The sequence below is a fragment of the Ambystoma mexicanum genome, chromosome 11, assembly GCF_040938575.1.
Source record: "Ambystoma mexicanum isolate Mex_15411 chromosome 11, UKY_AmexF1_1, whole genome shotgun sequence".
NCBI lineage: Eukaryota > Metazoa > Chordata > Amphibia > Caudata > Ambystomatidae > Ambystoma > Ambystoma mexicanum.
This window is the reverse complement of record NC_090934.1, coordinates 1,070,863,464-1,070,888,990: the sequence shown is the minus strand read 5'-3', so window position 1 is coordinate 1,070,888,990 and position 25,527 is coordinate 1,070,863,464. Positions and strand designations below refer to the sequence as shown.

Sequence of the window (25,527 nt, the reverse complement as noted above, 5' to 3'; positions counted from 1 at the left end):
AGCCCTGATAGGGCTCAATGGGAATGGGAGAGAGTGCAAACAATGGGCCGATTACGAGCGGCCTGTTGTTTGCTCCCTCTTCCCCTCGCGGGACCCGGTAAGGACGCCTGGTTTGACCAGGTGTTACTTACCGGGTCCCGCGAGGGGAGCTTGTAATGAGGTAGAACGGGTTTAACGGGTCCGCACCTCCTTTAGCGGAGCCCGTTAACCCGTTCCGCCTCAGTCGTAATGAGGCCCACTATCTGTACTTGCAACTATTGGTCTTAATGGTGGCGTTTGCAGATTTTTGTGTATTTTTGGTAGTCCATAGAATACAGGAGTGACTGGAAATTCTTTGGTCATATATTTACTTGTTTTATCAGAAATCCATCCTGTTTCGAATGCTTTGTCTAATGTTATTTGGATGATCTTCGTGATCTTTGGAGTGCGATCTTGTCCAATTTTGACATAGGTACCCTCATCCTCTAATAGTGCCTTAATCTTGGTGTCGTAGTATATGGAATCCATTATCATGATAGCTCCTCCTTTATCCGCTTGTTTCAAAGTTAAACTCTGGTCTTCTGCTTGTTCTTTAATTAACTGGCTTTGGTGTCTTCTAATGTTGTAATGTTTCGTTTTGGTGAAAGTTTCTAGGACCAGACCAGCCATCATGCCAGTGGCTGGTCTAGTTCCAGAACCCGGCTGGTGGATTTAGAATTTATTTTTTGAAGAGCGGCCGTTGCCATGACTCACCCATGAGATGCTCCTCTTTGTTGGGGTCCCTCATTGAAGATATACTTCTTGAAGAGATTTGCCAACCACTTCTTCATGATATAATCATAACAGTGGGCATGTTGCGTTTCAAGATTAAAAATTGTGTCCATGATTTTGGGCAAGGCAGAAATGCCTGTAAAGCCAAACAAGTAATAATGAGGCAATGCCATATCCAGATGTTATGCTATGTTATGCTATGTTAATATGCTTTTGTACTGCACCAATCATCACGTTACACCCAGGCTTATTCCTGGAGTGGTATTTTGTGCACCCACCAGGGGCACCACGGTTGTAGTCTGTTGGAGGAAAGAAAGTTAGCGAGGGGAGGATACGTGGATGGCAAAGTAGGAAACAGTAGAAGGAAGGAGCGATGGAGAGGGTGAAGAATGCTTGCGATAGCATGGGGGTTTATGTGTGTGTGCCAGTCCTGTTGGGTGGATCTGCAAAAGGACTGTAACGTTCTGGAGAACCTCAAAGCCTGGAGCAAACATGAATCATTTCACCCTACAAAAGACTAGTTTAAACAACATACAAAACAACTACTCTCAAACACAATGGGCCTCATTACGACTTTGGAGGCAGCCATGCCCTTAATAAGGGCATGGCTGCCTCCAAAACCGTGTCTGGGTTCCCTGAATGTGGAAATACCTGGCCATTCTGAGTATGGAGGGTCCGGTATTTCCTCCTTCAGGGAACCCAGGCCCGGTCCTTCCCCATTCCCATTCGAGCCCCCATAATGGGTTTAACAGCGCCGGCACCCTTAGCGGCGCCGTTAAACCCATTCCGCAATAGTTATAATGAGGCCCAATGTCTAGTACTCACACCTCCCACTTCGGACCCCACCCACCAACAAAGCCTCAAAGTGTCTCCCCTACCCTGTAAAAAAAAGCATGTTCCATTGTGAAGAGATTTTATGGGGGGTGTATGTCCGTGTGTGTGTGTGTTTGTGTGTGTGTGCGTGTGTGTACGTGTGTGTGTGTGTGTACACTCTTGCAGGGATTTAAAACCTCCCCAGCCATCCCGCCTTAGGACCAGGAAAGCTAGTCCCAACCCATGGTACACACTTGGAAAAATACTGTTTTCCCATATAAACCTGCACACCACTTGTTGGATCCCAGAATATTTAAGGGCCACTCCTTTCATACAAGAACATGCCATTTCACATTCTGCTTCAACACCATTTCATGATATGCAAATTTGAACTAATTCTAAGAGCGAGCATTACCTACGAAGGCTGCATGGATCATAATTCCCGATAAAGATTTCCAAACCTCTTCACTATAAGTCACCCGGAGGTGGTGTAATGGCCACATTTTGATTATTTTTTGTTGTGCGCTATTGGAATGCATTAATCACTTTTTTGCAGCACTCAGATATAATGTAATATTCCTGTCTATTTCTACCATGTAGATGCCGTTTTTGCTGACCACCGTGTGAGTAGGTGTTTTCTGTTGAATTGGAACAAGGGATTATTTTGTAGCCAAAAGTAAATTGCGCAAGAATCACTAAACATCCCAACAAAGCATTCAGACGTGTATTCTTGCATTATTCACTTACATGGAACATTGTGGGACTGTCGCGGTATAGCTTGCAGGTCCCAAAAGTACTAGAGAGCACTGTCAACTCCCAAATAGAAAGCACACCACTTGGCATACTGCACCTTGCTTTGAAACTACCATGATATGTTGTGATTTGGGTGTTTTAAGGATCAATAAATGTCCTGACTCTGTTGTGTCAATGTCCTTTATTAGATACCTGGATTATACCTTGGATGCCAACAAGATCCGGAGGCAGGATGCCGTTTCCACAATTATTGCTGTTGTAGCCAGACCTGTTGGTCAATGCCTAGGGTGGGACTTTGTTCGGGCCAATTGGAAGACACTTTATGATTGGTAAGTGAATTGTTATTTATCGGGGGATATGAGGGGCAGTGAGGACTGAGCAGAGGAACATTCAATAACTTCAGGGAGGGCAAAAGAGGGGGTTCAGACATAGTGGAACAGCAATTCAGGATGGCAAAAGGCAGCAAGCTAATTCTGCCTGGAAATGATATGATATGATATGAAATTATATTTTATTTATGATGGTATAAAATGAAGTTATGTACAACTAACACTGCATTATTGATGTATCTGCACTAAACAAGTGCACCATGATGTATGGAACCACCCTTTACCCACATTTCCACTCCTGTGAAGTCATGACACTGGATGTTCTAGAGTTAAGCTAACCTTGCAACCAGTTTCTTTAATTTTTGGGTCTAGTAAAAGAGCTAAATTGGTCAAAGTGTCCTTTTCATAGGGGATGCTTGAACCCCTAAAGGGTGACCCCATCTTTCAAGATTTATATATTGAGTGATGTTATACAAACAGCTATTACCTGCAGGGGTAGTAGTACTACAACAATAGAACCAGGTGCAATATTTGTTTATTATTAAAATGCATTTGTTTAAAAGAAACCTTTCACATAAATTGAAAAGAAAATCACAAAACGTTAAAACAATATAAAAATCCATATACATAATCTTAGCCCCGATTAAAATTAATTATTTGCATTTAAAATATGATTACAAACCTTCTGTAGGGCTAAAATCAGTAAAACCTCCTCAAAACCCTCACAGCAGGGCCTACTCTACATTGATGCTTTATCATGTCAACAGTTCTCTTATACTTGCACAATCTTCATAAACTCGTAGTTCTTTCAATGCCCATTTTAGCTCCTGAAATTTCCTTTTGTTTCTAAAATAATAAATGTAAAATACATCAATAACTTTTCATAATACCTCTTGGGAAAACTCTTCTTGTAAGATTGAATAGTTCTATATCTGGGAAAGTATTTTACATGTCCAGCCATAACATGTTTATTAGTTAAGTAAGCGTGTTTCCCAAGCCCATTGGGAAGCCTCTCTCTGTATGTCTTTCATAGAAAAAGATTCCCAATGAAAAGGGTCAAAACTAATAATAATCAAGAACAATAGATACACTGTTATTTTGCCCACAATGTCCTTGTTTACCCAAAACAAGGAATCAACCTCAGCAAATCTTATTTTCATTTTATTTTCAGGTTAATATGCTTAATATAGTATAATATGCTTAACATGGCAGTTGAGCATAAAGATCGAAGTCCCAATTCACAGCTTGCCACTTGGAGCGGAAGGCCGGTAGACAAACTCAAGAGCCATTTCATGCACAATCTTGCTGCAACGTAAACATTGTAAAGATCAAATGGGCAGCGACTGTGTAGGTAATCCTTTTATTATGAATGAAAATCAAAGCTTTATGAGAAAACACTCTGTATTCAAGATAACATTCCTTTCTCCTTTCATTTTGTTATCATTGGGGGAAGTTTAAAGGATTTTCATTCATAAAAATAGCAATCAGATTTTCAATTATAACCATACAACCCAGATATGACAGTGAGTGTCTCTCTTCCAGCTGGACTTGAGTAAAATACCATTTGCAATTGGCTTTCCTAACCGATTTCCTTGTAAATATCATGACATTCGACTTATCCATGTTAATCATCAACCAGTTATCTGTCAAATATTTTCAAGCAGCAATGGCACTGTGGGATAATCCTATAGGGGTGTGATCATTAACTTAAACATCTGCATATGGTTACCATAGAAGTGGCTAGCCGCTTATCTTAAGTGTAACATTATTTACGTCCTTTAATGCAACTCCAGTATCTAACAAATGAAAATCAAATAAGCCAATATTCACCACTGATTTAACCCTTAAGAGGTTGGATAAGCCTTAGGTAAAATACCGCCAGAGTTCAGCCTGATTTTAACTAGAGAGGAGGTCTTTAATAAAACCAACAATTTCAAAAGGCTTTGGGTATGCCCTATTGGGACAACTTAAACCATAATCGATTTCTGTCAACCCTACAAAGGCTGTAGTTAGTTCAAGAATTTTCATGCAAATAGACAAATCTTTTTTGAGAAAGGTTTTCTTGTTTCAATATGTTCAATAACGCAATTTAATAATGTGCACATACCTTTCCTTAAACCAGTTTGATAAGGTGGTAAAATAGTATTATCTCCAATCCAAATGTTTAGCTCTTTCAATACCCACATACCAAAAATGTTGCTTATTGCATCTAGCAATGCAATTGGACAATAATTATTGGGGTCTGTCTTCAATCACTTTCTAAAAATTGGAACAGTGTCAGAGGTAGTCAAAGTAGAAGGTAAATGGCCTGTGCTCAGGATATCGCCCTATAGTAATGACAGAACATCCGCCCACAATATGGGTTGTTCTTTGAGCACAACATATGCTAGCCCATCTGGACCTGGTGCTCTATATTGTTTCAAGACTTTCATTGCCTTACGGATAAAACCATGGGAAAGGTGCTTTTCCATTGTTTAAAAATATAGGGATCAATTAAAATAGCCTAAGATTATCTTTCACACTGATCTGCCCATTGTATGATTGATCAAAATGAACCACCAAACCAGTTTCAGGAATATAGTGTTATTGTGATAGGCATTAAGTATTACAATTGTCAGCCAAGAGTGCCTAGAAATGTTTTGCATCATTTCTAAATATAATTTGAAACATGTCTCTCCATTTCTTGGATTTCATGTTTTTTTTATAAATTGTTGCTTTAATTTATCTCAGTTATATTATGCCCAGGTCACATCAGATTTCACTGTGCATCTCAAATGTAATGTTATGTAATGTGTAATGTAATGTAATTGCCATTTGTATGGCGCCTTTCACCATTGGTATGGTCCCAACATGCTATAGGTTGACCGCTGTGAAGGGACATAAGTCCAGGGAAAGTCATCAGGGAGGTTTAGTATGAGTGTGTGCATTAGCCAATATGAAGGGTAGTAGGTAGGGGTGGTCAGGTCCCTGCTAGCCGCCCGTGTTAAGCTGGGATGTGGATGAGTGCTGAGAGGTAGTTTGGGGAGCATGTGCGAGCAAGAGAGACTGTATGTTTGCAGATAGACTGAATTTATATCCTAGGGGGTAGTTGCATTCTAATAGGCAAGGGTGTTGTGCAATGTGTCTTAGTGTGGTGGATGTAGTGGATGCATGCTGAGAGGTGGTCCGGGGGTATGGGAGAGCAGGAGAAAACCTTACGTGTGGAGCAAGACCCACTTTTGTTATTGTGGGGGATAGCTGCATTTCTTGGCATGTGTGTTATGCAGTGTGCCTTGTAGAGGGTGAGTGCTGAGAGGTAGTCTTGAGGGAGAGTGAGAGCAGGAGAAACGTTATGTGTGCAGCTGGACTGAATTAAAGGTGGGAGATAGCTGCATTACTATGTCAGAGGTGTAGTGCAACGTGTCTTAGTGTGGAGCATGTAGTGGATGGGTGCTGGGAGGTAGTCTGGAGAGTATGCGAGCATGGGAGAGTCACTATGTGTCCAGCAAGACAGAATTTATCGTGGGTAGCTGCATTCTTATGACAGAGGTGTTGTGCAAAGTGCCTTAGGGTGGAACATGTGGTGGATGGGTGCTTAGAGGTAGTCTGGGGAGTATGCGAGCATTGGAGAGTCATTAGGTGTCCAGCTAGAATGAATTTATTGTGGGTGGTAGCTGCATTCCTATGAAAGAGATGTTGTGCAATGTTTCTTAGTGTGGTGCATGTGGTGGGTGGGTGTTGTGAGGTAGTCAGGTGAGTAAGTAGCAGTGGGAGAAAAACATTTATGTGTGCAGCTAGAACAAATTCTATTGTGGGGCATAGCTGTATTCTTACGACAGGTGTGTTGTGCAGTGTGTTTCAAGGTGGTGCATGTCGTATATGCCTTCTGAGAGGTAGTCTGGAGAATATGCGAGAGCAGGAGAATCATTATGTATGTAGCTAGGTTGAATTTATCATGGATGATGGCTGCATTCTGTGACAAATGTGTCGTAGCCTGGTGCATGGTAGTAGAGCGAGCAAGTGGATGGGGGTGCCTTCAGATAGTTTTGATATGATATGATATGGCATTTATAACATGCCTATACACAAGTGTTTTAAGGCCCGACGAGGCAGGGGTAGTGGGGGATAACAAAGGGAGGACAGACAACGATCCTACTAGGCCAGGTGTCATTCAGATCGCGCAAGTGCATGGGAAGGGGGAAAAGGAAGTGCGCAGGGGGACAGGAGTGGGGAAATTGCAGTACATGGGAAGTGGAATAATAAGACACATAAACAGGCAGCTTGTGGCAAGTGCAAGGAAGTGCAGACGTACGTGCTGGTAAGGGGACTGAAGGGATACAGAAAAAACGGTCCCCAAGTGCAGGGGTTGTCAGGGAGGCAGTGCAGGTGGGTAATTGACGAGGACTAGGCCAGAGATCAGAAAGGGTGGCCAAGTAACCAGTGCAATTTCAGTCAGGAATTCAGCAAGGGAGGGGAAGAGAGAAAGCAGAAGCAAAGAGGAAGGTTTTGAGGTGTTTCCGGAACCAGAGATGGTTCTCCTCGAGTTTCAGGGAGGCAGGAAGGCTGTTCCAGAGAGAGGCCCCTGCCGAAGAGAGTGATCTGCCACCAACTCATTGCTTGGAGAAGCGACTGACCCTAAGGGAGTTGGAGGAAGATGAGCGAGGATCTCGAGAAGGAAGGTATTTAGGAAGAGAGAGTCGAAGGTATTGCGGCCCCAGACCCCAGAATGCCTTGTGTACAATGCAGAGGGTTTTGAACTTAATCCTCGCAGCCACAGGGAGCCAGTGCAGAGATTTCAGTCCTGGAGAGATACGATCCCTGGGCTTGAGGCCAAGGACAAGTCTCGCAGTCCTGTTCTGGATAAGTTGCAGAGGGTGGAGAGTGGAGGCAGGTAGGTTTAGATAGAGGCTGTTAAAGTAGTCCAGTTTGGAGAGGACCAGGGCTCTGGAGACAGTGAGCTTCTGGGGGAAGGAGAGGAAAGGAAGAATACCTCTAAGGAGGTACAGCTGGTAGTGTGACTTCTTAGAGATGCCAGAGATGTGAGGGGAGAAGGAGAGTGCAGAGTCGAAGATGACCCCGAGGTTTTTAGCCTTGTAGGTGGGAGTGGGAGGAGGGCCAAGAGAGGACGGCAAGAGAGCTGCAGGGAAGGAGGGAGTGGGTGTGCTGATGAGTAGAATCTCAGTCTTACTGGCATTAAGGCAGAGGTCGTTGGCGGCACACCATTCTTGGATGGCAGACAGACAGTCAGAAAAGAGGGAAGGAGAGGAGGAGGCCGAGGGTATCCTGAAAATGAGCTGTGTATCATCCGCATAGCACTGAAAGTTGGGACAGAGAGCGGCGATGCAGTGGGCAAGGAGTGCCAGGTATTGGTTGAACAACATGGGAGAGAGGTTAGATCCCTGGGGGACACCACAGGTAGAGAAAAAGATGTCGGAGAGGAAGGACCCAAGTTGGACCTGGGAGGGTCGGTCGGAGAGGAAAGAAGTCAGCCACGCCAGAGCCTGACCAGTGATACCCAGGTTATCACGGAGATGGTTGAGCAGGATGGCATGGTTGACAGTGACAAAGGCAGAAGAGAGATCAAGCAAGATAAGAACGCAAGGGGTGTTAGAGTCGAGGTTAGTGAGCAGGTCTTAACGGATGTTCAGGAGAGCAGTTTCCATGCTTCTGGCAGCTCTGAAGCCAGACTGATGGTCATGAAGACAACCAACAGATTCAGTGTGTAGATTGAGCTGGGAGATGGCCAGTTTCTCCAGGAGCTTGCCCAGGAAGGGAGTGATGGAGATTAGGCAATAGTAAACAGGGCAGGAGGGTTCGGCAGAGGGTTTCTTAAGAAGAGGGTGCACAAGGGAGTGCTTCAGGGGGGAGGGGAAGACTCCAGTGGCGAAGGAGTGATTGCAGAAATCCGCCAGGGCAGGAGCCAGGGAGTCAATGTGATCCTTAATAGTTTTGGAGGAACAGGGGTGAACCTGTTTCGACGAGACTTTCACAGATCGGACTTGTCTAGAAACCTCGTCTGGAGAGAAAAGGGGAAAGGCCGAGAAGGAGGGAGGAGGGGTGGTTGCAGAAGGCCAGAGGAAGAGCAGAGAATAGCGGGAGGGGGGTGAGAGGAGGAGAGTGAGGACAGGATGTCCTGAGTTTTTGAAATGAAGTGAGAAGCCAGTGCCATGCAGAGGGCCTGGGAAGGGACAGGAGAGGTAGAGACTGTGGCAGGATTGGCCAGTTCCTTGCAGATTTTAAAGAGTTTGGCCGAGTTGTTAGATGCCGCAGAGACACAGGCTTGGACATGAGCTCTCTCCTTGGTGAGGACGGAGAGCCGCTATTGCCTTTGCAGCAGGCGGCAGGCCAGTTTGTCAGAGGATGAACTTGAAGCATGCCATTTCCTCTCGGCAACCCTACACTTACGTTTTAGGGTGGCGAGGTCTGAGTCATACCAGGAGTCACACTTGGCTTTGGGCTTCAGGTGGATTCTCATGACAGGGGCAAGGATATCGAGAGTATCAGATATAGAAGAGTGGAGCGTGAGAGGGCTGTGTCAGGGTGGGAGTCAGCCAGGGCGGGAGGAGGGGGTGAGAAGGTGGCGGCGAAAGCCTCAGCTGACACGCGCTTCATGGGTCGGGTGACCGAGAAGGTGGGTGGCAGTGACGGAGGTGGCTTGGCCTGCGGGGTGGGGAGGGTGAGGTGGGAGGATAGGAGAGAGGAGTGGAGACAGGGACAGAGAGGGGAAGGTCTGAAGAGATCAGAACATCGAGAGTGTGCCCTGCAGAATGAGTCGGGCCAGAGGGGAGAATGGTGAGTGAGAGAGAGTCACAGAGGACGCGAAAGAGTTCAGAGGGGGGACAGGAGGCATCCAGGTGGATGTTGAAGTCTCCAAGAATAAGGAGTTGAGTGGTTGAGGCCAGGAGTGAGGAGGAGAGGTCCGCCCACTCAGAGAGGAAGGAAGAAATCTGACCGGGTGGCCGATAGATAGTAGCCACAGTAAGGGAATGGCTAGGTGAGAGAGAGAGCCTGCAGACGAGACATTCAAAAGAGGAGTAGGCCTGCGTAGGAATGACAGAGGCAGGAATCCACACAGGGAAGATAAGGGCTACGCCACCACCAGAGCGGTTGGGCCTGGCACAGAGAGGATCTTGTAGCCATCAGGTAGGAGTGTGTCAAAGCTGGTGACAGAGCTGGCTGTAAACCATGTCTCAGTGAGACCCAGGACATCGAGGTTAAGTTCTTCAAGAAGGCGGCAGATATCAGAGGAGTGTTTGACAGCGGAGCGGGAGTTAAGAGTGGCAATGTGGAGAAGGTTGCCCTCCTTGAAGGACTTCCGGGGAGGGGTACAGATCAGAGGTATGCCCTGTGGAAGTGTAGAGAGCGCCCGAGAGGGGGTAGAGAGGGAGGGGTAAGGCAAGGTAGCCAAGGAAAGGGGGAGGGGACAGCAGGAGAAGAAAGGAAGTTGATGAGGTGCAGAAAGCGTCTATCAAAGAGATGAAGGTTGGCCTGAGGGCCTTGGACCAGGACGGTCCCATTTGAGTAGACATTAATGATGTACTTAGAGAATAGGAAGGAGGCCAGAAGGGCGTCCCAACGGGTACCACCATTAATGGTAAAAGAGGAGAAAGGAGAGAGAACAGAGACCATATGAGGGGTCCATAGATCTGGTGAAGGAACGAAAAAGAGGATGTCGGTAAGAGTTTCCTTGGAGGAGCCACTGATGTAGGTGTCAGCAATAGGGAGGCCTGAGTTGGAGACCATGATGTCCTTTTTAAACCTTTTCCTCCCAGACTTAGTGAGGAGAGCAGGATAGTCAATGGAGAAACAGTTTGAAAAGATAGGGGAGACAGAGAGCACCATAGAGTATGTGGGAGAGGAAGGGGGGTAGACAGACAAGACTGAGAGAGGCAAGTGCGTAGGAGAGTGGGACAAGATTGATTGATTAAACTAAGTGCATTTAAGTCCTTGTTTCATATTTTTTTCTGATTTTGTATAATCGGGTGATAAACAGAAATATTTCCCTTATAACCAATAGCATTCTAGGATTTATTACTGGGAATGTAATAAGAAATCTATGTACCATGTGAGAAACCTGAAGATGCCCCCCGAACTAGGCCCTGTGGATCTGTCATCCAGGTGGCCAGGACACATCCATCGCTATTGGATCCAGTTCCTGGGGGTGGACCAGTGAGGGAGGATCACCTGGATGGGGGGGGGGGTCTTGGGGAGTTGGAGTTGTACACTGATGGGCGAGACATGGTATCCCCCTTCTTTCAACCCCTTTTCCCCATCCTACCATGTAGGATAATCCAAAAACACTGCCCTCACTTTTCCGACAGGAACACTTTCACACAACATGGCAGACAACGGAATAACACCAGAGCCGGTTGCCTGACATGTCCCAATACAGGGGTCACGCAAAGTCAGGCAATTGTCCCGTGCTGAAAACATGGGGAAGGGAGACCCCTGGCAATTACATCCTGATTTATGATTTTAGAGCACTTCTATCTTCATTGCAACCCTATCCAACACTCTTTCTATAATTAGTTGTAAGGACTTGGAAACAGGTATAGTATAGGCCCTTTTATTTGACACAATGCCACTAGGACTGCCTTATTTTTCATTTGATGGTCGACGCTCGCTCTCATCTTAGATTTAGGTTTACATTAGGCGTTTTTCCACCCTGCATTCATTGTTCAATAAACATCCTTGAACTGTGATCACGAGTGTCTGTCTTTACTGTTGCCACCATGAGTTCCTTACAGCTAATGGTTCCTGAAAAATGATATGGTCACAGCCAAGTCTATGAGGATATTTATCTTATTGGCCAAGGGAAAAACTGTGATTCAAGACAACTTGTCATAAGATTAATGTTATGAGCAGACCACCAAACTTGATTTAACCCTTTGTTAACAACAGGTTCAACTGGATACATTGAAGGCATATTAACATCATCGATAATGGGTAAAGATACAAAACAGGTTGGTTGAAACCAATAAATAAATAATCCAATGTGTATTTAAAGGTCCCATTTATCCAGGTGTAAGAAGCAGGGATGCCCCCTGGAAGACAAACCTTTTACATAATACATCCCCAAGTTCCCAACATATCAGCCCATATTTCCCTTGCAGATCAGATTCTTTAAAGACATAACGGACTCACGAAAAAACAAAGATTCATTGATAAATCCCTCAATCAAAATATAATACAAAGACGGGCAAACTCTGTTTAAATCTCTCAAGACTTATGAAATCCATGCCTCAAGCTGTTGAGTCATTGCCTTCTTGAAGGAAATAGACATTGATACAAATTCATTTTTCCTGACAGATTAGGCAGCAACAAGTGATGCTCACTGCCAAAAGATCCCTGAAAATCTGAAGCTATTCAATAGAAAAAGGTAAAGAATCCCTGATTGAAAGAAGGAGCCGAATAGTGGGCTGACCTTTCCTCTCCTTTGGTTGCCTTTTTCACGATACAATTAAAACCTTCAACCTAAGGGTCTTTCTTACAACAGCAAAAACCATATCATGTGCATTCATAAATTGTAAAACCTCTTTGTTCATACAAATAAATATTTAACCTGCATATGTTCCAGCATAGAAACGTCAATCAATCAACATAATCATCAGGACATACGTTTTTGCGAAATGTTGAAAAATCAATGGTAAACAAGGCCGACTTTGTTCAGAGTTGCAAGGAGAAACAGGCAACCTATCATACCTTATTGCTCTAATATCTTGATCACTGTTTTAAACTTTATTCTCAGAATGTCCCCAGGAGCCAGGCCCATGAATCATATTGGTTGAAGCTCCAGGTCTAACATCCAGGCCCACATTTGAAGAAAGTAGAACTGATTGTACTTTAATAACTTAGTGGAGCCATCTGGTAAAGCCCTTAACATGAAACAAATTCACCTTAGATAATGTCAACTTCATAACTGCTGCATAATGAACGTTTAAAGCGACCACAGAGGTTTTATTTGGATCTAAATATTCCACCCGATCGAATGTTCTTAGAAGTAATAATCATCAAAGAAGGAATTTCATTGAACTGTTCAAAACGTTATGACGATCGAAAGGAAACAGTTAATCACGATGGATCACATCTAAACACAAAATAGAGTAATCGCATACAATACACCACGTCAATGTAATTGGCCCTGACCCACAACAGATGTTGACAAAAAATGTGTGTGCTATTGCTAATTCCCTAAACTCCAGATTACCACCATTGTCAGGCTCCAAATCTGAGGCTGCCAATGTCTGTACAATTTTAACCTTACTTGATCATAACTGCGGATCAGTTATTGTCTGATTTTGAGAAGCTTTTCCTAATAGGACATATTCTTATGAGGCTTGATTTTCAGGAAACAAAGCCATTTCAGAAAGCAAAGTATCACCCCTGTTAATAAGTGACTCTTTAGAAACTAAGAAGTATCTTATGTACTGTATATGCAATGTATTATTCTTTTTGCAATGCCTATTACGGGGTTTGTTTCATTTTCCCAATCACCAGCTGTGCTTGCCTCTGAATCATAATGTTTCTCTGATGTTACTAGAGTTACGCTAAGAACCTCGCTGTTAAGCAAGCAAGGACATTTTTTCTTTGTGTTCCTCTGTATTCCAAGTGGCCATTTCTGATGTTTCTGACCGTTCTTATGATGCTGAGACTTGTGAGGGTTTAGATGCAGAGATTTATGAGGGTCCTTCTGTGAGATATAAAAGGTGTCCACATGTCCAACTAACAGGTCATCAACTTCATTGCGGGAAGCAGATTCATGTAATCTTTGATAGCCTCTGATTGTTCACGACCATTATCCCGATTTAACCCACTGTTCGAGTTCTCAAGATTGATGCAGAGGTCCTAAATTCCTCTACAAGACCATTGTTTATTTTTAACCTCTGACAAGAGTACATCATAGGCCTTCATGAGGGACAGAAGGACTACATGCAATACACTTAACAGGTTTGGTGCAGGAGTGAAAAACTTTGAAGGAGAAGCAGACAAATGTTTAGAAAGAATCTATGCAGGTGGAATACCCACCAAGTCACCTATACCTACGAAAGGTTTTGTAATAATTTGAGCATCTAACACTGGAGAAGCCAAAATGTGTACATGATCAGGGAGCCATTGAGCTTAAATAGGTCTTAAAAATCTAGGCTTCATTATAATTAACAGAATCTCCCTAATTAAATACAGAGATGATGTGAGGAAACACAAACAAAGAATTTCCTAAAGCTATTTAAGCTCTTTGTAGAATGGACTCCTCATGAGGATTCATCCCATCAGAATGGTTCATATGTGTTTTGAAATAAGACCTTAACTTATTCATATGGGTGCTAATTTCCGTTGCAGTCTTTTCAACAGGCAGAACATTTGCAGGAGAAATCATGTCCACACCTATCAATCCAATTGCTAGCCTTCTATTTTGATCTCTAGCTGGATCTTCGGAATTCTTGCTGTGCAAATTACACTGTGCCGATTTCAATGCAATAACAGTTTATTCTGTGACTAGGCATAGCCCTTTATTGAGGTGTGTTAAGGAAGCCAGAGAAAAGCATGCTACACATGTTCAGAAGTCAAATATTTCAGAAGTGTATACACATTACAACATAATGCTGTAACTGAATCCTCCAAGTCCAATTCCGAAAAAAGGCCCTTTTCACACTGTCTACACTGCCAGACTGCTTCACCGCTTTTTTTGAAACATATACATAACTTCGCTGCACTGAATATATGCTCATAGTTGAGTATGTCAAATCCAACCGCATCACCACATAGAGAAAAGGGGAGATCTGAAAGGCAGACAAAACTGCCAGACTGGTTCCCCACTTTGCTTTGCATTTTGCGTCAGATTTAATATCCTTATCCCTTTTTTGGTATTATCTCTACTCCGATCAATTTCTCCATCCCCACGCTCTGATCCACTCCAGCCACCTCTTCGCTCCTGCTCCAAATAATTTCCTCCTGCTCAGCAAATTCCATCATTCCTCTACTCCAGAAGCAGGTAACAAAATAAAAACTAGAACATTTAAAAAGGGAATGTGGCCATGTTAGGTATGATTTTCATATCTATTATAAATCTTCCTGACCTGTGTCAACCCCAGAACATTTGGCTTTGACTAGTAACTATTTTACCTTGTCGCTAGGTGAAGGGGAATCTTTTTCCTCCCACTCATCTAGTCTTTTACTCTTTTTATGAGTGACCTTTTTATGTATTCCATAGTTTATGGTTGAAGTTATGGTTTCCAACAACTTTTGGGCTTAGGCTGGGTTACCCCTATGGGCTCCCCTGTCAATTTATATTTCATGTACTTAGTAGAACTACGGTTCCCAAGTAGCAAAGAGGGATTTTCACCCCTATTTACATTTTATATAGTGAGCCAGCACACCCCATCTTATGTGGAGTGCTCGGGGGATACAATGTATCCCCTTTCTGATTTACCTGGTAAAATGTTATTACAATTGCAAGTTTACATGAATGGCTGGTGGTAGTGGTTTTACCTTTGTGACTTTTAGTCATTTTTACTCGCAGGCTGTTACTTTAGCCTCGGTAATGCACAGAAGGGTCACCATTTTTTCTAAAATGGTGGGGTCCTTCCTTTCTTGCCATTTCTTGCGTGCTTCTAATTTTGGAGGTTTTCCCCTGCCATTCAAGGTGGGAAAGACCTCAGTGGGAGTTTTGTCTTTGGCGGGAATCCTTTGTATTCCTGCCAAGGCTCCAGAGTGTCTGAGAAGGCAGGATGCAAAGGAGTCCAAAACTCTGCAGCTCTTTGCCTTTCACCTTGCCTGAAAGGAGTCCAGTCTCAATGGGATGCTGGCTGTCCTGATTGGACAGCCAGACCGCCCCTTTCTGTAAAATGCAGGGAGAGATTGCAGACATTGTGCTGTAGTTTCTGTTAAATACTGCGAACCTGGAAGCTGCTTGCAAGTCTACCAATGGAATTGAAACCAAAGAGGAAGATGAAGAAAATACAGCTGTAGCGGTTTCCAGCGAACAGAGAGCCTGCTGTGTAAATGGAGCCTGTTGTTACCCTTCCTTCCAATCGACCTGGGGGTTCCAAACACGACAAACCTGACCCAGAACCTGGTTGAGGTTCACTGCAGTCAGCAAGACCTGCATATTGAGCCATCCCACGTTGTGCTGCGACCTTGTGGGGCTGCAATACCTCATTATCCTGGGAACTCAAGCCATCGTACTGTGCATGGTCTTACAAATTCTGAATCGGGCTAAAACTTTGGTGGTCTCCTTCTGGCTCCCAGAGACACAATTTAAGCCTTGAAGACCCCTCATTAGAGTGATGGATCAGTTTAGAGATGAGAATCCGACCAGCAACATTCAGTCTCCTCCTGTCTCCTGAAAAGGGTGCCAAAACCACAGAGCCACACCCAGCCATGAAGAAACTCTTGCCTGGAGCCTTCTCCATTATCTCCTCCAAAGTCCTGTCTTCCGTCTTCATGACAAAGGAATCCATTGACCAGGTTTTTGGCTGCAGATCCTGAAGTCTTCCTGTTGCAACTCCTCCACTGTGCTGAGGTACTGTATTGGCTGGGGTATTTACTCACCCTCAGCCTTTTGTGATACCTGTTAAGCTTTGGGGTGTTTCGTGTGATTGGGCGTCCTTTCATCCAGTTCACCCAGGCCCACTGCTAGAATCCTCATAGGGTGTCTTCTCAGAAGTCCATGTACCCTAACTAACTCTAAAGTAAAATACTTACTTTTTTAAGAGATTTCCTCAGAAACCCTGAATTTTCCTGCAACTGAACCTTATCACACACTGCCCCAATGTGGCACCTAGACCACTAGGGTCCCTCTTTTGCCTCTGAGTTAACTCATGTCATAGACTAGGGAAGAAATGGATAAGAAAAGGATTCTGCCTTGAAAAGTATAACAAGTGTTTAAAAGTTACTTGTGAAAGAGTTGATTGGTAGCTGTCACTCTGAGAGTGAGCAGTTACAAACGTTCTTACTTACCTTGTATGTATTCTGCCATTCTGAAAAGTATATGTAAGGTTATTTTAGTCACCTATGAATTGGTTATGCCTCTATCCCTAAAGTAATGCTGTTGGATTCACTTAACTATGTCTTTCAGTGTATAAGTTTACCTACTGGGTCTTGCTTCCCCTGACCTGTTGTATAGCCTGTCTAGAATACGTCTACTTTGGGTTTTTCTTACCTTGAATAGCTGTATGCCATCCTAAAATAAGTTAAGAAGTTATTGCTTACCTTAAGCCGTGTTCCACTGATCTGTAATTGTATATTACACCAAAAGGTCTTACTCACCTGGTATAACTGTGTGTTATCCTGAATGTAGTTATAGGTTTATACTTTTCCTTGAATCTGTGCTCCACTATTCAGAAAAGTATCCTGGTAACAAGGTTGGTATACTAAGTGATTCCTTAAACTGAGTGTCACTGCATGGCTGACAGGGTCTACTACCCTTGACTAACTGTAAAGTAATATAAAAGTAACCTATGGTTTTACTCCCCGTGATCTACCACTTCAGAAAAACTGTCATAACACGCCATTTTGGAATATAAGTAAAATAATAGTCTATATCAATCTTTATAAGAATTTGAAATGTCCTTTGTATAATTGAAGGCTTATAGTTCATACTTTCTACCCCGCTTGTATACCTTCTGATGTTATTGAATGCATGCTTATTATCTGCATACCACCTGATTTACTCCAGCACTATTTCTGCATTTATCCTTATGGTTAATAATGCTTTTTATTTAGAGTAACCATTGCTGCATCCATTTACAAATGTTTCAAGCACAGTTTTTTGTTATCTTTGTTTTCAGGTTTGGCGGAAGTGTGTTCACCTTTCCTAACCTGATTACTTTTGTGACAAAAAGATTTTCAACACCTTTTGAGCTGGAGCAGGTAAGCCGAGTGGTAAGAGGAATTGGTGGGGTAGGTTATTTTGATGTACTCGAATAAAAGTTCTAATTTTTCCCAAGATGCCTAATTTAGAAGCTAATTTGTACCAATTTGCATTTGTGCCACAGGGAGCAATCCCACGTTAAATGCATCATCATTTGAATCTTCAGTATCAACACTCACAAATTAAATTATACTAGTGACCTATATGTGCACTTATTAACTTTGCCATTGTTTAGGTTGCCATCATCTACATATACCTACTGTATCATAATTTCTTTAATCTATGTTAACACTACCGTTAACAGTATCATTGTTTATGTTGGAAGTATCATCTCAGTAGCATGACTCATTTCATTTGAACCACTCTGCCTTGTTTTCGTGTGTACGAGTCTTAGCTTTCCTCATATGAAATTATTTTGAACTCAACTCTCTTCCTGCCGTTTTGAAAGGCAGACAGTCTGGTGGGCCTGCTAAGATCTTGGATTTACACGCTTGCAGTATGATATGATAAGTCATTTATAACGCATCTGTACACAAGTGTAAAGATACTCAACACTACTATGTGGGACGCCTCAGGGTATGCAGTGAGTATGTGGAATCACAAAATAAGGAATCCAATTACAATGTATCGAAAATAACTAATTCCAAATTAACAAATTTGGGAAAAAACTAAAAATGGGGTTGGGAGTGGGAATAGTGGTTTTGGAGGTGGGGGAAAAGTATTAGGAACAAAATAAAGGGGGGTTTTGTGGGGAACTGCCCCCAAAACAACAAAAACTGAATTTGTTATTTTGGAATTAGTTGTTTTGTTATTAGTTGTAATTGGATTAGTTATTTAGTGGTTCCATGAAATCACATGTAACCCTTAAAAGGCAGCTTCTTTTTCAACAAGAATTGGAAAATCCATAGGTCTGGCATGTTTCTTTAAGTGTGAGAAAACAAGTTAATATAATGATTTGGATGGATGAGTGTGTGAGTGAATATGGTTGCATGGATGAGTGAGTGACTATAGAACAGTTATGGGGTTTAATGTACACTCTGGTGTGGGTAGCGGCCATGGGGGCCGTAGCAGAGCATTATATTTGCTTAATGTGTGGCCTGCCAAAAGAGGGTCCCCTGATAATGCAATAACGGAGTTCACATGTTTCCTATGCCATGAGTGAGAAAGTCATTTAGTACTGTTTTTCTTGGAATTCTGGGACTTGTAGTCCTAAATTTAAAATTAGAAATACAAAACTAAAAATCCCAGTATTCCAAGAAAAATTCGGGACTGGATAAATTTCTTACACATGGCATGGGGAAACTTGAGAACGCTGGAAATACTGAAAGGAGCTGTGGGAGCCCCTCTACTTAGAATGAGCATGGGTTAACTACCCTCTTCTATGGAACGTATTCCACTAAGGATGGTCTATAACCACTTATTAACTCACTGCTCCCTTCATGGAGGAGAAATATCCATTTGCATATCAGTCTTTGTCTCACCCTCAAGGGCAGTCCAGCACCAAAATGCTAGGCAATTCTCCTCTGAACAGGAGTACCATCAGCAAAGCCAGACACGTGTTTCAGCCTTGTTGGGCATCATCAGTGAGGTGAAGCTGAGCCTCCCAAAGGCACAATGGGCAAGAGGTCCACGTCTGGATTACACTTGGTTACTTACAGTGGAACCCCAAGTTTTACAAAATTGAAAGGGATTGTGGGAGCGCTTCTACTGAGAACGAACATGGGTCAAATACCCTGTTCTGTGGAATTTCTTCCACTCAGGAGGATCTACAACTACGTTTTAGCTCACGGACTCTTCCCAGAGGAGAAATATCCATTTGCATTTCAGTCCATACATGTATATCAGTATATTTAGGGATCGGAGTTTCACCCTAAGTTACCCAGGGTAATCGAGATGTGGACCCCTTGCTCACAGTATTTAGAGAGGCACAGCTTCACCTCATGGATGAGGCCTGACTTGACCGAAACACATATCTGGGGTTGTTATTGGTACGTTTATTCAAAGGAGATTTACATAGCATTTCGGTGCTTGACTGCCCAGGTGGGCGGGACCAGACAGCTATGCAAATTAATATTTCGGCTTTGTGAAAGGTACAGTGAGCTAAAACGTGCTTATAGACCCTCCTAAGTGGGCACCTTCCCATAGAACAGGTTGTTTGTCCGAATTTGTTCTAGGTGGAGGGGCTCCCAGACCTTTTGTATTTATACTGGTTCAACACAGAATCTCAATTCAAGCGCATTGAACAAGATAGATTTTTCTAGGGTATAAGTTCATAACCTCCACACCCCAAAAGAAATAAATGTATGTGAAAAACGTTTGAATTAAACCTATTATATTCCTATTTCTGAGAGCTGACAGCTGCTTTGAACTGCTCTGGGATAGCTAGATGTGATACCAAATGCACATGCATGCATGAATCTTATGTGCAGAGTCAATACATTGATTGAATGTTTGATGCTCACATGCATCCAAACAGCATAATTTGACAGAGGCAATCATACACCCCATCCCAAGCAAGCACATAATACAGTATTCTTAATTATAACCTTTAATCTGTTCCTCCGGGAACACCAATCAGGAAGAAATCGCCTCATCCCAGCAACACCAGGGATCTATCTCTCCCTTTAGTCACACTAATAATGAAGGGATCTATGTGAGCACTGCAACGCTGAAAATGTTGGCTTACAAAATGCTGAGTGCAATAACGGCGAGGTGCAGTGATCACATAGATCACATATCCCCATACCCGCGTACCCTTTTCTTTTCTATTTCCCTTTTGGGGGCACACTTCTGTGTGTGCCGCCGACTCCCCTCTATCCCGCAACGTTAGTTCCCTCCCACTTATGTGGGTCAGAGCCGGTGCTGCAGTGCCCTTTTTTTGTACTTTTTTGTTTTATCTTTCTTGTTCCCCACTTACCATGTAATGGAAGCGGGGGACAACCTCGCAACCCCTAACTCTTATTGGTCAGTGTAGTGGGAGTTGTTTTTTTGAAAGCAGCAAAATGCACAGTAAATGCACTTTTGGCATTTTATTGTGAACATTTTGGGCCAATACTATACTGAAGAAGTAACCCCTCATACAACCTATCAGACCCTCTTTTTCCTCAGCAAGTCAAGCTTATTGTCCCTTTAGTGGCCTTTCACCTTACTGAACTCTTCAACCTGTCCTTCGACTCTGCTTGCTTTTCCTCTATTTTTAAAACTGCCATGAATATCCCTTTCCTAAAAAAGCAAGGGACTGGCCCGAACCTACTGGCTAATTTTCATCCTTTGACTCTCCTTCTGCTCTTTTTTGAACAGCTCAAAAGGGTTGTGTTCAACTGAGTTACACCTTTCTTACAGATCCAAAACCTTTGAGATCGGAATTTGTATATTTGATTGAATGAAAAAAAAAACAATGGGAGATTTATTCGAAAATCGACAGTATGAAAATTACTACAGCCGAAAATGTCAAATAAATACCCCATTCCGTGTCATTATAGTGAACAAGGGCTGCGGGGGCTACAGGGGTGCCTCCCTCACGCTTGTTCACTATAATGCCATCAGGAGTTGCGGGGGTGTCCCCTGCCGCCTATTGAAAACAATTTGGGAGAAAAAGAAGAGGACCCTACGGTGCCGGCTCCCATTCAGGTAAGTGAAGGGAACCAGCGTTCCAGAGGGATGCAGGATTTGGTGGCACACAAGGAGGTGTGCCGCCAAGGGGCAAGTAAGGGGATGGGGGCAGTGGGTTGTGAGAAATGTTCGGGGGAGTGAAAACTGAAAGTCATTTTCGTTCAATTTACTTTTGTTTTTTTCTCCCTTGAACATTTCTAATTCAGTAAATACACAGTAATCCTTCGAGACCCCCTACAGGCAGGTTTCATCTCCTGTCACCCCACGAAAACTGCTCTCATGAATGTCTCCAACTTCATTGCCTCAGCTAAGCACTCCAACCTACCGTCTATGCTAATTCTCCTTTACCTGCCTGCTGCTTTTGACACTGCCAATCACTATGATCTCCTTAATACTCTCTTTCTTCTTGGGATTGCCTGGATTGAATCCTAACTGGCACCTCGCCAATTCTATGCCTCCTAGAGGAACAACACCTCTCAACTCACGCCCTAAATGTTGGTGTTCCACAAGGCATGGCTTGGGTCCTCTACTCTTTACATCTACACCTCTGCTCTTGGGGCACTAATCTCCTCTGTTGGGTTCTCATACTAACTCTTCACGAAGAACATTCAAATCTTCTTCTTTATTCCTGAACCCTCCTCTGATCTCTCTATCAAAAACAGTCTCTCTGCCATTATATATTGGATGGTTTTGCACTCTCTGATGCTAAACTCTCCCAAACCAGAGTCACTGTTCTTCTCTGTCAAATATCTCTCTCATATCTCCCCAACTATATGGTTCCTACCTGAAATTCTCTGCCACTCTTTATCCGCTAGAAATCTCACCATCATCTATGACCCTTATCTCACCTTCTCTACTATCATCTACAACACTGGATGTGGGCTCTTTTCTTGGTGTGGATGGAGAGTCGGTATTGCCTTTGGAGCAGGCGACAGGCCAGTTTGTCAGAGGGAGAGACTGAGGTCTGCCACTTCCATTCTGCATCTCTGCACTTGCGTTTCAAGGCTGCAAGTTCCGAGTCTGTAATGTGGCTTACAGAGCAGCTTTGTGTGTGTGTGATGTCATGAGCTGTGGAAGGTTGGTGTTGGAGTGTTCTACTGAGTGACAGTTAGTGAGAGAGCAAGCTGTGAGCTGAGAATATTGGTGTGGGGGTGAGCCTGGTGTTTCCCTAATTGATGTCGTGTCATCTGTGTCCCCTACCATCCCCGTGTTACTTATGGAGTACAGGACAAGGACAATCCGGGCATCCACTTTGTTACAATAGACATTAATGATATACCTGGATGATGCGAAGCCCACCAAGAGGACTTCGCATTTTGCCACGATTAATGGGATAGGAGAGAGAGTAGAGATGAGATGAGAAGTCCATATCCATAGATCGGGAGAGGGGACAGAAAGGAGGATGGCAGTGAAAATCTGTCTGGAATTTCCACTAACATAGATATCTGCGATAGGTAGGCCAGAGTTACTGGTCAGGATGTCTTTTTTAAGCTTTTTTCTTCCAGACTTAGCGAGAGAGGGAGGGTATGTGATAGTGTAGCAGTTAGAGAAGATAGGGGAGATGTTAAGTGCAATAGGGGTGGTGGAGGATAGTTGGAGGAAACAGGAGGGCCGCACAGCACTGTCCGAGCACAAACTCACCAGGTGGCCTAGTAGCCAAGGCAGACAAGAGAGCAGATGCACTAGGAATACTTTAGTACTGCTGTTGGGTGTAAGAGATACAAAAACACACACCAGGCCTCGAATTTCCAAAAGGGTACACAAAATGCAGTACAAAAAATGGGTGCAATATGTCAAAACACACACACACACCAGGCTTCAGATTTGCAAAATCGACACAGAATGCAGTGCAAAACGGGTGACAAGATTTTAGAAAACACACACATCAGGCTTCGGATATGCAAAAAGAAAGAAAAAGTGCAGTGCAAAAATGGGGTGCAAGATGTTTAAAAAAAACACACACCAGGCTGAAAATTTGCTAAAGGAGACACCAGTGTGATGGAAAGAGGAATAAGTCAGATTATGTAAGGCAAAAGGCAGAATGTTGTGGCACACCTTGGTTCAACAGTTGTTAATGATTAGTGGGGGGTATTGACACATCCAGCCATCACTCACAGGTATTCTGCATGGAGCATTGAAATGCAGAGGCCCAAGTTCGTGGGATTACAGGCTGAATGCCTGGGCACTGTTCCATGGTTTGCTGTCAGGGCAAAAGGAGTAAGGGGCCCTCGAAGCCCTCCTGGGCCCAAATAGGCAGAGACAGGGGCCTTAGGAGTGGGGCCTTTGGAAGGAGGGCCGGCTTAGTCACCTGCCAGCACCCGATTGACAGATACAGACAGTTGTGGGTCAATCAGCAGCAAGGCAACATGGTTTCCATGGAAACCCTTGAAGGCACTCCAGTGCCGATGAAGAGGGCAGCCATGTTTTTATGGTGAATTCACTGCTTTGCGCTACCTCGCCCGCATTCCTTTATTCAGTTTCAGGGCCAATAAGCCCAGTTGGCAGCCCGTAGCCTCCTGGAAGCGGGCAATGTGTGCAAATAGAATAAACACACCCTCAGACGAATGAGGAATCAGTGTGTGTGCACAAACACAAGAAGGCTCACCTCAATGCCTGGCTCCCGTCCGGAGTGAGTTGAAATTTGCTGGGAGGTTGGGAAGAGGTTTGCATTGCAGCTGCTGTACTCAATGCATGTTGGAGAATCAATGGCACATTGTCAACTGCTTAGTGCAAAATAACGCATCTGAGACCAAACAAAGACATTTGTTCAAAACATCTAGATGTATTGAGAATAGTCCCTTACAATAGGGGGACATCCTGCCAAGCGCTAACGGGTGACAAATTGCTCCGATGCTCAAATATGCCATGGTGTCTCACCAATCAAAGACATATCTTATTAGATTTGTGCAAATATGCCAAATGCGTTAAAGTGCAAAAATGTCTCACAAGGTCAACATGCATATCCAAGGAAATAAAAAAAGGGAACAGAGAAAAAAAGAAATGAGATAAAGAGGACAAAAGGGTTACAAAAGGAGACAGAAGGCAGTCATTTCCAAGACACAGAAAAAGCAATTAAAAAGTAAAGAAAAGAAAGCAGATCATCAGTTCAAACATCTCACAATTTTAGAATCAAATCTCAAGAGTCAGCTCCTCATCAATGTTGTGTCCAGACAGAACTTTGGTCTCAAAGTGAATAATTGGTCTAGTTTGAAGCTGGAGTAGGCTCAAGGTTCTATCTCCTCCCCTTGGATGCTTAGGAATACGATTAAAGGGATGGTCTAGTAAAAAAATGTATTTAAATAATAGATAGGCCACATAAAAAAAAAATACTAGCATCCTCCGTTTTAAAACTTCCTATGTAAAATTTTGAGCTATTCAAGCTCAAAATTCGAAAAAGCAAGCACAGGGGCGCAGCCATTTTGTGAAATGGAGGCCCTCCTGTGCTGGCTTTTGCTTTTGCGGCACTAATGAAGGAAAAGCCAGCCAGCTGTAGTAAACAAAGTCTACCGCTGGGTGGCTTTCCCTTCATTAGTGCCGGGACTCGGAGGACGCGGACCGGAGACCAGAGCAGGAAAGCTGCAGCTGAATCTCGGTAAGTGCTATTTATTTTTTTTACAAAAAATAAGCACTAGCTGCGGTTTTTTTTCTAAGTTTCCCGGGCTGGAGGAGCCCGGAAAACTTAGAAATAAAACCGCAGCTTTAAAAACGTTGTATTTATGTTTGCGGTCGCTTTTGAAGCGACCGCAAACATAAATACAACGTTATTGTGTTGGAAAACGCTGCGATTTTTCTTTCCAAGTTTCTCAGGCTCCTCCGGCTCGGAGGAGCCTGAGAAACTTGGAAAGAAAAACCGCAGCGTTTTCCAACACAACCGCGTTGTTTCTGCCTGAATCTGCTTTTCCATTTGGGGCTCTCGGGCTCCCGGGGAGCCCGAGAGCCCCAAATGGGAAAGCAGATTTAGGCAGACAACGCAGCATTTAGCATTTCCCATTTGGGGCTCTCGGGCTCCCCATGGGGAGCCCGAGAACCCCGAATGGGAAATCAGCTGCAGGTAGAAACACTACGCGGCATGTAAAGATAACCGCGTGTGTTTCTGCCTGCTGTGGCATTCACTTTGGGTCTCTCGGGCTCCACCACGGGGAGCCCGAGAGCCCCAAATGGAAAAGCAGATTCCGGCAGAAACAACGCGGCATTGCGGAAAACAGCCGCGTTGTGTCTGCCTGAATCTGCTTTTCCATTTGGGGCTCTCGGGCTCCCCACGGGGAGCCCGAGAGCCCCAAATGGGAAAGCAGATTTAGGCAGACAACGCAGCATTTAGCATTTCCCATTTGGGGCTCTCGGGCTCCCCACGGGGAGCCCGAGAGCCCCAAATGGGAAATCAGCTGCAAGTAGAAACACTACGCTGCATGTAAACATAACCGC

General features: G+C 43.8%; 1 protein-coding gene across 1 annotated transcript in view; it reads left to right on the top strand.

Moving 5' to 3' along the window:
* LOC138504107 (aminopeptidase N-like) overlaps positions 1-25,527 on the top strand; it is a 268,498-nt gene that overhangs the window by 227,397 nt on the left and 15,574 nt on the right. The window contains exons 18-19 of the mRNA XM_069624318.1: positions 2,505-2,645; positions 17,411-17,492. Coding sequence (XP_069480419.1) covers positions 2,505-2,645; positions 17,411-17,492 — 223 coding nt within the window. The remainder of the gene's footprint in view (positions 1-2,504; positions 2,646-17,410; positions 17,493-25,527) is intronic.